The sequence below is a fragment of the Equus quagga genome, chromosome 13 (genome assembly GCF_021613505.1).
Source record: "Equus quagga isolate Etosha38 chromosome 13, UCLA_HA_Equagga_1.0, whole genome shotgun sequence".
Taxonomy (NCBI): domain Eukaryota; kingdom Metazoa; phylum Chordata; class Mammalia; order Perissodactyla; family Equidae; genus Equus; species Equus quagga.
Window position 1 is genome coordinate 3,796,217 of NC_060279.1, and position 12,724 is coordinate 3,808,940.

The following is a 12,724-nucleotide window of genomic DNA, read 5'->3' on the forward strand; positions in this document are numbered from 1 at the left end:
AAAAAATTGAACAAATGTAGAGACTATTTAAATGCTATTTGTAAACCTGAGAAGGACCTTTAAAGGTTGATCCTGTGCCCTGGGGCACACTTACATTTTCCATAATCCTAGATGAGAAATTATCTTATGTTTAGAAACTTCATGCCAACAGCCAGGCTGGGAATCCTCCAGGGCTATCTGAATCCTCCCCGAGGCCGTCAGTACCCTCCTGTTCTGACATGCCTGGCAGCCATGACTCCGGGCGTATTTGCTCAGTTTCCCATGTGTACTCAGAGGCTTCTGCTGTTTGTAAGCACTAGCTTTCTCACCTCCATCTGGGATAAACCCGGCTCCTTGCACCTCTTTCCTCAGGCTTAATGGTTATTAGCTCTGCAGCCCTCATTCTTCTCTTCTACGGGATCTTTGCATCCCTACTCGGTTGGTGAGACAAAAGCACCGGATGGGACATCCCATCAGTGATCAGAAAACTAGAAAGTGGAAAAGTTCATTTCTAGGGCCTTCCAACTACCTCCCTTTCTACTTCCTCGTGTAGTCAACATTGGGTACCTTCTTTTGAGTTGCCCAGAATCCGCCCTCCCCCGAGCAGTCCTGTTGCCGCCTGAGAGCTGTCTCTTGTGCTCCAGAAGTCTTCTTTCTTCCCCCCTCACTCCCCTGCTCTCCTTTCTTCTTAAGGCCGAGCTCTTCTCGTGCTCAGAAGAGCATCTGTCTGATAAGCTAATTCAACATAAGGTGTTAATAACTAATAGTTCAGTATGCGTGAGCCTTCCCAGGTGTGCACAGTTGGAAGAGAAAGTGCATTCACCTGCAAGGAAGGGAGGACTCATGGACTCGTGCGGCCCTGAAGTGGGTTTGCTGAGAAAGACATTCTGAGTACGTATGTTGTCCTAGAGAAAATCTCCTAACTCTCCCAAGCAGAGCTGATTACTGTGTCCTTTTTGCCACCTACTACCCACGAGTACTCTCTCTCGTGAAAGTTTAGCACACAATATGGCAGAGTGGCCAAGAGCACAAACACTGGAGCCACACTGCCCAGGCTGGCATCCTCATTCTTACTCTTCCTTGCTGTGTATCCCTGGGCAACTTAATTAACCTCTCAGTGCCTCAGTGTCCTCAACCATAAAATGAGGCTAATAAAATCATCTAACTCGAGGTTGTTGTGAGGGTTGAATGACAACATAGTTAGCGTGCACGGCCTTTACCCAGGCACATAAGCGAGAACTATACCAGCGTTCTGTATGGCCATGTCTTTGTCCTCTGCTACCCCGTGTTGTTTTCATCTTCAGATCCCCAGTGCTCAGCAAAGTGCCTCACACATAGGAAGTGCTCAAATAAGAGCTCTTTGACAGCAAATGAATGAGGAGTTATAAAGAATTTAAGCTTAAAAGATGGGTAGGATTTATAACCAGAGAAACTTGGTTGAAAAACCTATCCCACATATTGCTAGAAAATGCCAAAAAATCAAATAAAGACCAAAGAAGCCCCAGAGAGGGGAAGCCGAGTCTGCAAGATGCCCCAGATGGAAATGGGAGAGGTCATTTAACCTCCCCAAGGGCCAGTGGTGGTGTGGAGACCCAGCTTGAAGCCTTGACGATTGCTTGTAAATAATTAAGATTTGTTAAGAAGATAATAAACCGTCTCTTGAGAGCTAACCGGAAAGTAATACATCCAAGGAGGCTAATGAAATGCTTGATGGAACTGGCTGCTTGAGGCATACACAGCGCATTATGGGAACCCTTGGGAAACTGGCAGTAATGCCTCCACTTAGGAAAATCCATTTGCTCAGAGAAACCACATTCTCAGTTAGGGGGGAGGTGCTAGAGGCCGAAGGGGCCTGTCCTGTCCCAGAACTAGCTGCACGCTCTGGTGTTGAGAAAGTGCCTGTCTCTAGGGAGAGAGGGCAGTTTACACATGCAGGTTGGCTTGTCCTGCCTGCCCAGGTGGGAAAGGCCTCTGTAATCTCTCAAACTGGCAGCTGGGGAGGGGGTCCAGAGGGATGGGGTGGGGTGAGAACTCAATGAATGTTTGTTGAACTGTTTGTAAGACATGGATCTTTGGGAATCCATAAATTCCGATCAATTATTCTGATCAATTCAATGAAGTTTTCCTAAGGCCCTAGTTTAGTGCAAGGCGCTGAGTAAATGATCAGAGGCTTGTTTATGCCTCACCTCCTCCCGAACCCACTGGGACCACCCCGACACTGATTGCTTGCTTGCTTTTCTGAGCCACTTCAGGCAGTGTATATTTCACACGCCCGTACCTAGTTCTCATGTTGATGTGGGTCTGTGCGTGCAGGCCCCCCCACCCCATGGCTGCTCCTTCTACCGGGGTCTGTGTCTTAGACTTCTCTTGAATCCACCACTTGCCAGTTCCCACCCCAAGGTGTCTACACAGAGCTGGGTGCTAACAAGACCTTGTTGATTGACTGGTTTGTGGCACACTCCCTACCCAGGGAGCAGTCAGAGGTCACTGCCAGCCAGAGTCCTAATGGAGCCTGGTTAAGTGTTAAATACAATGTTCAGGGAGAGAAGTGTTGGGGGAGGAGAGAGGACTGTGTTAGGACCCAGAAGAGGGGTTTTAATGGAAAGTCTTATTGAGGAGGTCGGACTTGAAATAGCCCCCAAAGAGTTCAGTTCAATATGTTGAGCTTGTGTAGAGAAGGTAATAAAGCAGGATGCAAAACTCTGTGTATACAACAGCTTCCCACTTCCACAGTCACAGAGAGAAAGCAAATTCTAGAAGAATAGATACCAAAATACAGTTTTAGTAACAGTTATCTCTGGATTCTGGGATCACTGGGCAATTTGGAGTTTCTTCTTCGCATACATTTATTTTCCAAATGTTCTGAACAAAAGTGCGGTGCTCTTGTCACCATAAAGCCGTGTTACAGTTCTGTAAGTCAAGTAGGAAGTGGAGAAGTACCAACAGTGGCAGCAGCCTATTTTGTCCAGAAGCTCACCTAACACAGGGAGATGAGAAAGCTGGACCCAGAAGGCCATGAAAGATGTTGAGAAGGTCTCTTTAGTCCCTTCTGGGGCAGAGGAAGATGGAGAGATCTGAGCGGGCTTGTAGGTTATGGGGAAGGAGCTCCTAGAAAGGAAGAGACTGAAAATAGAGGGGCCAGATGGAGCAAGACCCAGCCTGGCTGGGCAGAAGAGGGGAGGGGAGGAAGAGGCGGGTCAGGGCAAAGGTGGAGGGCTAGCCTTGCTCACAGCAAATGTCGCCTGTGCCCACGTGTGCAGAGCGAGATAAGTCAGTGAGCAGGTGCGCGGCAGTGAGCTCTGATCAGGGCCCTGCCCTCCATATTTTCTGCTTCTCTCCCTGTGAACTTTGTGACGGTCCTAAGTGAAAGCGCCTATCTGTTGCCCTGTTCTGCCCATGCCAGGTGTTTATGGCATCCCTGACTCACCCGGGCAGAAAACCAGAAAGAAGCCTAAAGGTCACTGGGTGGCAGAGGGGAGGGAGGCACCTCAGGAAGGAGATGGCCTCCAAGTGTGACAGTTGGTGCCCCAGGCAGAGAGGGCTGCTCCAGGGACAGGGTGCTCTGGGAACAGAGACAAGCTCAGCAGGCAGAGAAGAGACAGGACGAAACCCAAGCGCTGCCAACGTGGGGTGGTTTGAGGGGCAACTGCACTTGACCTCCATGTCGGATCCTGCGTCCCCCACCAGCTGTCTCAATCCCTAAATCCCCAGCACCGAGTAAAGATGCTGAGGCTCTCGCTAAGATGCAAGTGACAGGGGAGGCAGGGAAGGACTCTTGAGCGACTCTCTTCCTTTAACCTGCAGGACAAATCCATTTTCCTAATTAGTCCCTCTTATCCACTGAAACCCCCTAAAGGGACTCGGGATGGGTAAATTTCAATAGAAGCAAATGAAATGAGGAAGTTGGGACTTGGAGAGAAGCAGGTACTGCTTAGAGAGAGAGGGAAGGGAAGAAAGGCAGGAGAGGAGACAATGAAAGCAAACCAGCTCGCAGCCTGGTGAGGTGGAAAAGGGTAGGTAGGTACTCATTCATTAACACCCATCCAGCAAATGGCCAGTGGACGCCTGTACTCCAGGCACTGGGCTAGACTCTGAGGATAAAACGACGAGCAGAGACAGACGCAGTTCCTGCTCTTGCAGCGGTGGGTCCTCTGGGTGACTCAAACGGTAAAAATTAATAATCCCAGAGATAAATGTAAAACTACCATGGTAAGAAGTTTTACACCTTCAACGACAGGCTATAACAGAGGATTTGGGGACAAGGAGAGGCTGTCCTGAGGAAGGGCCTTTGGAGCTGACACTGGAGGATGAGCAGAAGCCCACCACGAGAAAATGGGAGACGAGGTGAGTGGGAGAGAGAAGAGCACTGTGCAGAGGTCAGGGCATGGGGGACGGGGGGCATGTTCCAGAAACTAAAACGGGCCAGTAGGTAGCAATGACACCAATGGGTTGGTTGGGGTGTGTGATTCCCGCTGTATGATCCTTTAGACTCTCACTGACTCCAAATAAACATACAGGCCCAGTACAAACAGCATACTTGTTCCTTCAGAGCAGTTTAGGACAAATCTGCTATCTGCCCTCTTTCCGCCAGATTGCCTCCCTTTGCCCGCTCAAGACTCCTACAAAGCAATTTTTGGGTTACACCACTGCCAGGGTGGCCAGAAATGTGGGATGGGCCCAAGTCTAACAGGCCATGATAACGATGAGTCTTTTTTTTTTTTTTTTGCTATCTACATTGATGGTTTATTTGAAACCGTTCTTCTGAGTATGAGGGTTCTTTCTTGCATCAAATCAGTGAGGACTCAAAGGGAGGAGGGAAATAAAGCTACTTGTCAGTTTGAAAGTCACAGCCCATCTTTCTACCATTAGATTAGGAGAAAAACGAAGAACCCCCTGACAGCAGGAAAAAGCAAGGGTCTTCCAGGGTCTGGCATGTGCCGAGATAGATACTCAGTCCCCGTGCATGGCCACCGTCTCTCCCTGTGGAACGTACTGCAGGGACCTGGGTACGCGCACGCCTGCAGCCGGGGTAGTCTCACCTTTCATGACTACCTTGTTGCCACAGCAGTTGGCCGTGCCCCAGACAAATAGGGTGCTGGTCTCTTCCCACAAATGTTCATCCCAGTCCTCATTGCAAGGAGGGCGCTGCCATGTGCTCTCAGCCAATATCCCTTGTCCGAGGTTCCTGGTTTGGTTGACAACATCCTACTCAACGCAACTTTTGTCGTTGCAGCTTGAGACGGGACTGAGGAACCCGGTAGCGAGCACTGAAGGGACAAGTAGCCAGTTTGTTTGCGACATCAGGATGATTTGTAAATTTCTACCACGTTGGAAATGAAGGAGCCGAATCCAAGCGCCCTGTGGAGATGTGCTGGCCCCATATCCGCCCCACCAACGCTCACTTCAGACCCCTGACGTTGGGGGTGAGGCCCACTTTCTGTGCTGTGGTGGGCCTCTGGCCAAAGCTTGGGGTTGTGAGGAAGCCCACGCTTTCCTGGGGCGAGATCCACAAAGAGAGGCACCAGAGTTAGCACCAGCTTGCCAGCCAGGCAGTGCACCATCTTGGAAGAAGATCTTCCAGTCCTGGTCATGTCATCCCACGCATGGAGCAGGGACAAGATGTCCAAATTGCAGATTTGTGAGCAAAATAAATGATTATTATTGTTTTAGGTCACTAAGTTTTGGGGTGGTTTATTACATAGCAATAGAAAACTGTAACAGATGACTGCTAGTTTCTGGCTTTTTTTCCTAGATGAATGGGGTGTCATTTATCGAGGTAGAGATCACTGAAAAAGACCCAGGTTTGGGGACAAAGATCATGAACTTGGTTTTCAGCTTGTGAGTCTGCAGTGCTCTGAGACATCTAAGTTGAGAAATCATGTGGGCTGTTGGATTTATGGGTCTATAACTCAGGAGAGAGGCTGAGTTTGAAGACAGAAATTTGTGAGTCAACTCCGAATGGGTGTCAACTAAAGACATGCTCATGGATGTGGATGTGGATGTAGAGTGAAAACAGAGGAAGGTCTGAGTGTGAGGAGCTCTGATATTTCATGCTGGCTGGAGGAGAATGCGGCTGCAATGAAGACATGAAAGGTTGAGGCCGGGGGTGCAGGAGGAGAACCAGGAGGGGGTGTCTCGCAGGAACTGACAGAAGAGAGTGTTTCAGGAAGGAGGGAGGGAGGGATTAGCAGGCTCAGGCACTGCCGGGAGTACAAGCACATGCTGAGACAGGCCTTTCCCCCAGGCCTCCTGGTGACCACCATCACAGCAAGGCTGCGTTACCAAGAAGGCCTGAGATGGGACTCAGAAGGGCAAAGGGAAGACGAGGATGGCACCCGTGCCCATGAACCAAGTTCTTCTCTGGAGCCTTATTTCTCAAACAGCAGTCCCTGGACCAGCAACATCATTACTTGGGAGTTTTTAGAAATGCAGAATCTCAGGCCTTGCCCTAAACCAACTGAATCAGTCTGCATTTTAACAAGATCCCCAGGTGACCCGTATGCACATAAAAGTAAGAGAATGCATGCACTTGGGCCCCCTGAGTTGAGGCACCAAATCAGAGGCTGGGCAGTAACTCAGGGAAGCAGCCAGATGGTGCAAAACTGAGCTGCAAGTCACACGCAGAGGATCAGCCCCGGTAACAGAGGCAACTGTTCATTAAACCTGCTTTTCCTCAGGTTCGGGTATGTAACCCTAAACCTAGACTGCACACCAGAATCACCTGGGAAACTTTTCCCAGAGAGAGAGAGATGCCCAGATTCTGTCCCTCAGGATTCTGATTCTGGGGGAGCTGAGCGCCTGTATTTTTACTCCCCAGGGGACTCTGACGAGCAGCCAGGGCTGAGAGCCACTGCCCTAAGCTGTCACTCCTCCCCCTGTGCACACACATGGCTCTCTAGGCTGGCCATGCATCGTGTCCTTCCCCTTTGAGGCAGGGCTGGGACTGGGGCATTTTAACGCTGATTGCTTCTCTGACAGGCACACAGTGTAGTTCCCCAGGCACAGGAGCCCTCCCTGCGAGTACCGGTTGGTTTCTGACTTGCGCCCAAGCACCAGCAGGTGGTGCCCAGGCCCCAGGTGGGAGCCAGGCCCTAGGGACTGGAGTGGCAACAGGGCTGAGCCACGGAGCAGATGATAGGCTGGCTGTCCATCTTGCAGGACACTTGCAGGCTGACACCACCGTGGCTCTGGCCTGGATACCACCCTCTCAGGGTTGAGATTAACCAGGCACAAGACCATTTTCTGATCTGATTCTCATCAGATGTGCATCTCTGACGCCGAGCCCCATAAACCTCACAGCCTCAGCCAGGACACTGCACAGAGCTTAGACATGCAAGTGACACTGAGCTCAGATATGCCACACTCTGACAGGGCAGCCTCCAGAGAGCTCCCCTAGCCTGTGTGACCAACAGAAACATGGTCCTTCAGAGTGGGCGAGTGTGAGGCACTTAGGGAAAATTATCCCGCAGGGGACTGTGGATCTAACAAAGACCCCGAGGGAAGGACTCTCAAACGGCATCATCAGCCTGGAAACGTCAGGGACTTGGAAACTTAGTTCCCACCAAAACCCATTTGGATGAAGCATCCATGAGTTTATTCCAGTTTTTTTTAGATGGAGGAAAAAAAATATATGTTCTCATCTAGTATATTTGGGGATGATGGATTCCTTTAGTTCTCTGTGTAAAGCAGTACTTTCCTGAGTTTTTCTAATTTAAGCTTCAAGGAGGTTTCCTCTAGGTCTAGGAAGGTGGGGCTTTTTTTTTTTTGTTTGTGTTTTTTATCAAGTCTTCAAAGATTTTAGCAACTCTGGGCAGAGCTGCTTAGGGACTTTTTCCCCTTGGTGGGTTCCTCTTTATGCATCTTTTTTCCTGCACCTGCACCTTCCATCACATCAAGTCTTTCCTGGAGTCTGGTGGCTGAATAAATTCCCAGAGTGGAAGAGCCTTGGGTTTTGTGCCCAATCTGGAGCATTTTCTCTAGTAGCCTTTGGGAGGGTGATGACATAGGGCTCATTCACAGTGACTCTCGTTCTTGGCACGTTCTTGGCATACATGGGTCAGATCAGGGCTTTCAGGCGACTGATTACCCGAGTCTAGTTAATTTCCTGTAACTTACACTTCACTACACAAATAATAGCAACAACAATAATAACTGGTATTTACTGAATGCTTTGTACATGCTAGGCACTGTTCCAAGATCTTTACATTTATAAACATTTAATATGCATAGCAACCCTACGAGAGGCACGATGGGCATTTTTACACATTATAGATTGCCCTATCCATTTCACAGATTAGGAAACTGAGGTTTATCGAGGTGAACTAATCTGCCCTATGCTAAAGCCAGTTAAGGAGACGGGCCGCCCTCTGGTGCCTGCGCAGGCAGCGGAGCACCACGATGGGACGGGTGAGAGCGTCTCCCCGGAAGGGAGACTCTTTGGTCACTGATGTTGTTTAGGATTGTCAGGCTGAATTTTAGTGCCGTTTTTAAATTTTATACTGCTCTGCCTTCTGTTTGTGTCTCCTCCATGTGACCTTTTGTGATATCTTCTGCCTCCCCAGGGTCCGATGAGTCCTGGGGCCTATTCTTTTCAGCTCTGTGTCACTCTGCCCAGAACATGAGCAAAATCTAAGTTATTACTGTGGAGGTTCAGATGGAGAAAGGAAGAAGGGCAAAGGCCAGTAGGTCCTCTGAAACCCAACACAAGCTCTACCTCCTCCAGGAAGCCCTCCCTAACTCACCCGCTCCTTCCTCTGGCGTCCTCTTCTGAAGCACAGTAGAGAGGGCCACCAGGTTGCTTTTAGTTTTGACCTTAGAAGGCCTGCATTGCTCACCTGCGCATGGCACTGGCTATTGCACCCCCAAATGTTTCCAGTTGGCAAACTGTCCATATGCTTCGAGCTGGCCACCGAGCCTGGCTTCCCTGCCCCACTGCTCCAGCCCCTCCCCCTTCACATAGGTATGGAGGCAAAGGTGGCGGGCACACGGCGCTGGGCTGGGCAGGCTGGGAGGGTGGAGGGAAGGGGGCGGGGGCAGAAGACACACTTCATCAGTGTCTAAACACACGCTCAAGAACTGGTTCCACTGGATGAGTTCACCTAGGGGTCACGGGCCTTCTCACAGGAAGAGGCAAAATGTGCTGCTCCCGGCAGTTCAGAGTTAAGGCCACTTTTCATTTTAGGGTGGGTGAGTGTTTTGTTTTGGGGTTTTTTTCCTAACCCAAAATCCCTTATTTTTATTCATGCATGGGTTGCAGCCGGACTACACATGCAGGGATGCGTCCTGGGCGGGGGGAGGAGGAGGTGGGGCGTGGGGCAGACTTCGGACTGGGAGAAGAGGATCAGAGCATCACTGGCCCAGCCCGGGAGGATGGTCATCTCCTTCCAGACTCCCTCCCCCGGGGCTTGAAGCTTCCTTCCCTTCTGGATCTAATGGCTGAGACATGTTCCCTCATAACTGCAGTCATTCCAGAACCCCACTCCTGCAGCACCTGCCCAAACTGTGTGCTCACTGAAGAGCTGTTTGGCTGAAGGGATAAGCCAGCCGGGCCCTCTCCCCTGATGATCAGGCCCCTGCGCCCCAGGCAGATGGAGCTCCTGGCAGGGCTTGAGTCAGCCTGAGCTAACCCATCTTTTCCAGGTCTACCTCTAAGCCCTGAGCCAGCCATTCCCCAGCACGGGCTGCCCTCCACCCAAGTGCCCAAGGCCAGGCAGTGAGAGATGGGGGTGGTGGGGGATCCCACCTGCGGACCTGGGGGGCGGCCCTGGGCTGGCAGCTCCCGCTGGTCCGTCACGCTGAACAGTGAGCCCTAAATCAGAGCCTCCTGGGCGAGCTTCCCAGGCCGCGGGCTCCCAGGTTTCCTGGTACAACTCCTCCCCTCCTCCCGATTCCTGCCAGCTCCCGGAAGCCCGCAACTGTTTCTAAAGTGCAAGCGGAGGGATTCCTCAGCGTGACCGGATACACTGAACTCAACGTTCTCCTAAAATTCCCGCAGGCCCCATCTCTCCACGTCCTTTCTCCGTCCTGTTCCTGCCGGTGCCCAGGCCCTAATGCCAAGGCGTCCATCCTAACTCTAGACACTCCCGGGTCCCCGCACGACTTATTTGGATTCAGCCGCTATATCCACGAACGGCTGGCTGCTCTTTTGTGGGTTCCCATCTCCCGCATTTTCAATGAACAGTACCAGAGGGCTGCGGAGGGTTGGCCTTTGGAAAGGGCCTTTCTGGTTTTGTGTGTGTGTGTGTGTGTGTGTTTGAAGGGTTTGAGTCTTCTCTTGCTCTAGGAATGATATTGGGTAAGTTGCATTGTGTCTCTGCCTCAGTTTCCCTATATGTGATACAGACGTTAACACATTGCCTCTCTTTCTGGTTTTAAGGCAATGGTTAAAATCCTAAGTAGTGAACATATCTAGATTCATATATCCTGGATTTTCCAGTCCGACCTCAATTTCAAATACTTCCTCCCTGTTGTCAGATCTTGTGGCTGATCCTATGATCTGAATTGGGATCAGAAAATATGATCTTGAGAATTCATGAATTCTTCATTCCAGAAATGGGCTGGAATTTTATTTACTAATATGCAAATAAAAGCCATTTTGATCCTAGGTGTTGGCCTGGAAGCCACTGCCTGAATGACAGAACGTGTCATTCTGCCCAACAGGAACACAGCTGTGTCACTGGCGACCCTCCCTGGGGAGGCTCTGGGAGACCCTCAGCACTCAGTCCCCTGTCTCGCGCACCCCCGGGCACTGGACGGGGGAGGGGCCTACTCACCTGCACAGAGAATCCACAGCACAGGCCGCATCTTCCCCGCCATGGGCTTGCTTCCTCTCCACCCCAAGCCCAACCTGGCTCCGGTGGGCCCCAGACAGGTCTGGGTTGACTGGTTCAAGCTACAACAGCCTCTGGCCTGGCCCAGCCTTCCACCCCCCTGGTTCCCTCTTCCGGTCCACCTCTGCCCAGCCCGGCCCCACACCCTGCCCCTCAGTGGGACTGGCAGGTGAGCTCGCCTATGGGCCTGGACTCGCGCTCCACCTGCTCCACCGGAGCCCCAACCGGAGCCCTCTTCACGTTCTCCTTGAAGCAGTCACCCCTCCGCCTTCGCTCCGGTAGCAGGTGTACAAAGTCCTGGGCTTCTCTATAACAGAAAGGAAACGCTGCCTCTTAATAAAAAGGGAAATGAGCTCAGAGGAAGGCTTCCAAAGCCAATAAAAGGAGGGTCTTGCCCACAATTGCTGAAACCTCCAAGGCACGCATGGTTCCCTCCCTCGTCTACAACCCCACCCCACTCCACGCTGGAGACCCGGTCATAGTACCCTCAGAGTTGGTAATCTGGTAATCTGGAAACACCGAAGACGGTTTTAGAACTACCGTGACCAACTCGTCCCAGTTTTAAAACAGAAGGTCCCATGTTTCGGAACCTCTCAGTCCCAGGCAAACGGGGGTGGTTGGTCGCCCTACTAAAGAGTGCTGGTGCTCTGAGAGACACAACTTGGGAAACGGAGCCGGGCAGGGCCAGGGGCCCACTTTAGGTTGGGTGGTCAGGACAGGCTGGGACATGAGCATTATGATTCTCTATTTTACAAACAGGGATCCGAGTCTCAGAGACATTAAATGAGTTCTCCGAGGTCACGCAGCCAGTAAGAGGTTTTCTGATTTCTAGTCCACTACTCTGGTGGCCCAGATGTGCCGTATGCAGGTGGCTGAGGGTACAGAGAAGACAGAGCCCTCTGTCCTCTCTCCTCCTAAGTGGTCCCCTCCTTATCTGTTGCCCTTCTTAAGGTGGGTGGCTCTCCATCTTTCCCTCTGCACCTCCCCTCCACCCTCTCTGTCCCTATGCTGGGGCTGTCATCTTGAGCCTTGCCCTGACTGATGCCACCTTCAGTCCTTCCCTGCCCCTTCCTGCCCTCTCTCCATCCATCCCTCCCTCATCTCTCTTCTCTCTCATACCACCTTTCATCTTCATGGAACCCTGAAGTCTACGGATGTGAACTGAAGCCCCATGTTTTCTCAGTTGTGGTCATTCTTCAGCAATCACTTACTGAGCCCTTATTATCACCCCCCCAGGATGGTGGCTTGGTGACTGGTCAGTGGTGGTGCCATGTGCCTCCTCAAAGCTGCCTTCCTTGACCACTCTCTCCAAAGGAGCCCCCACCCCAGCCCTGCCAATTCTCTGCCCCATGACCTGTTTGCTCTCTTCACAACTCCAACCACTATATGAAACTAATTTGCTACCTTGAAACTTCGTCCATGCCATCCCCTCTGGAATTTCCCCCCGCCTCCATCTGCTGTTATAATCCAACTTGTCCTTTAAAGCCAGTGAGGGCTCTCTCCCTCTTTGAACTCACACGGCACTCTGGATCTCCCTCAGGATACTAACTACATTCTGCCTGTGCTTGAGTTATTTTTGATCTGTATGTCTCATTCCTCCTAATAAACTGTGAGCTCATTCATTTATTCAGCCAATTTTGAATGATACTATGTGCCAGATACTGTTCCACTGAGCCACACGTAATGATGTGTCTTACTACCTTTGGTCAAGTATAGTGCCTCACGCATAGGAGGTAATCAGTAGATATTTGTGAATGGATAGACAGATGGATGGATGGATCGATGAATGGATGCAGGGGTACTTATAGAACGTGAGGGTTGAGGGGGTGAACTATTGGGCTGTTGGGCTTTGCTTTGAGCATAGTGATGGTGGGAGGTGGTGAACTGGAGTAGGGTGGGTTATGAGCTCATCTGAA

At 51.0% G+C, this 12,724-nt stretch overlaps 1 protein-coding gene across 1 annotated transcript in view; it reads right to left on the minus strand.

Moving 5' to 3' along the window:
- GPA33 (glycoprotein A33) overlaps positions 1–11,073 on the minus strand; it is a 36,622-nt gene extending 25,549 nt beyond the window's left edge. The window contains exon 1 of the mRNA XM_046680761.1: positions 10,752–11,073. Coding sequence (XP_046536717.1) covers positions 10,752–10,794 — 43 coding nt within the window. The 5' untranslated portion in view covers positions 10,795–11,073. The remainder of the gene's footprint in view (positions 1–10,751) is intronic.
- Positions 11,074–12,724: the final 1,651 nt, after the last annotated feature.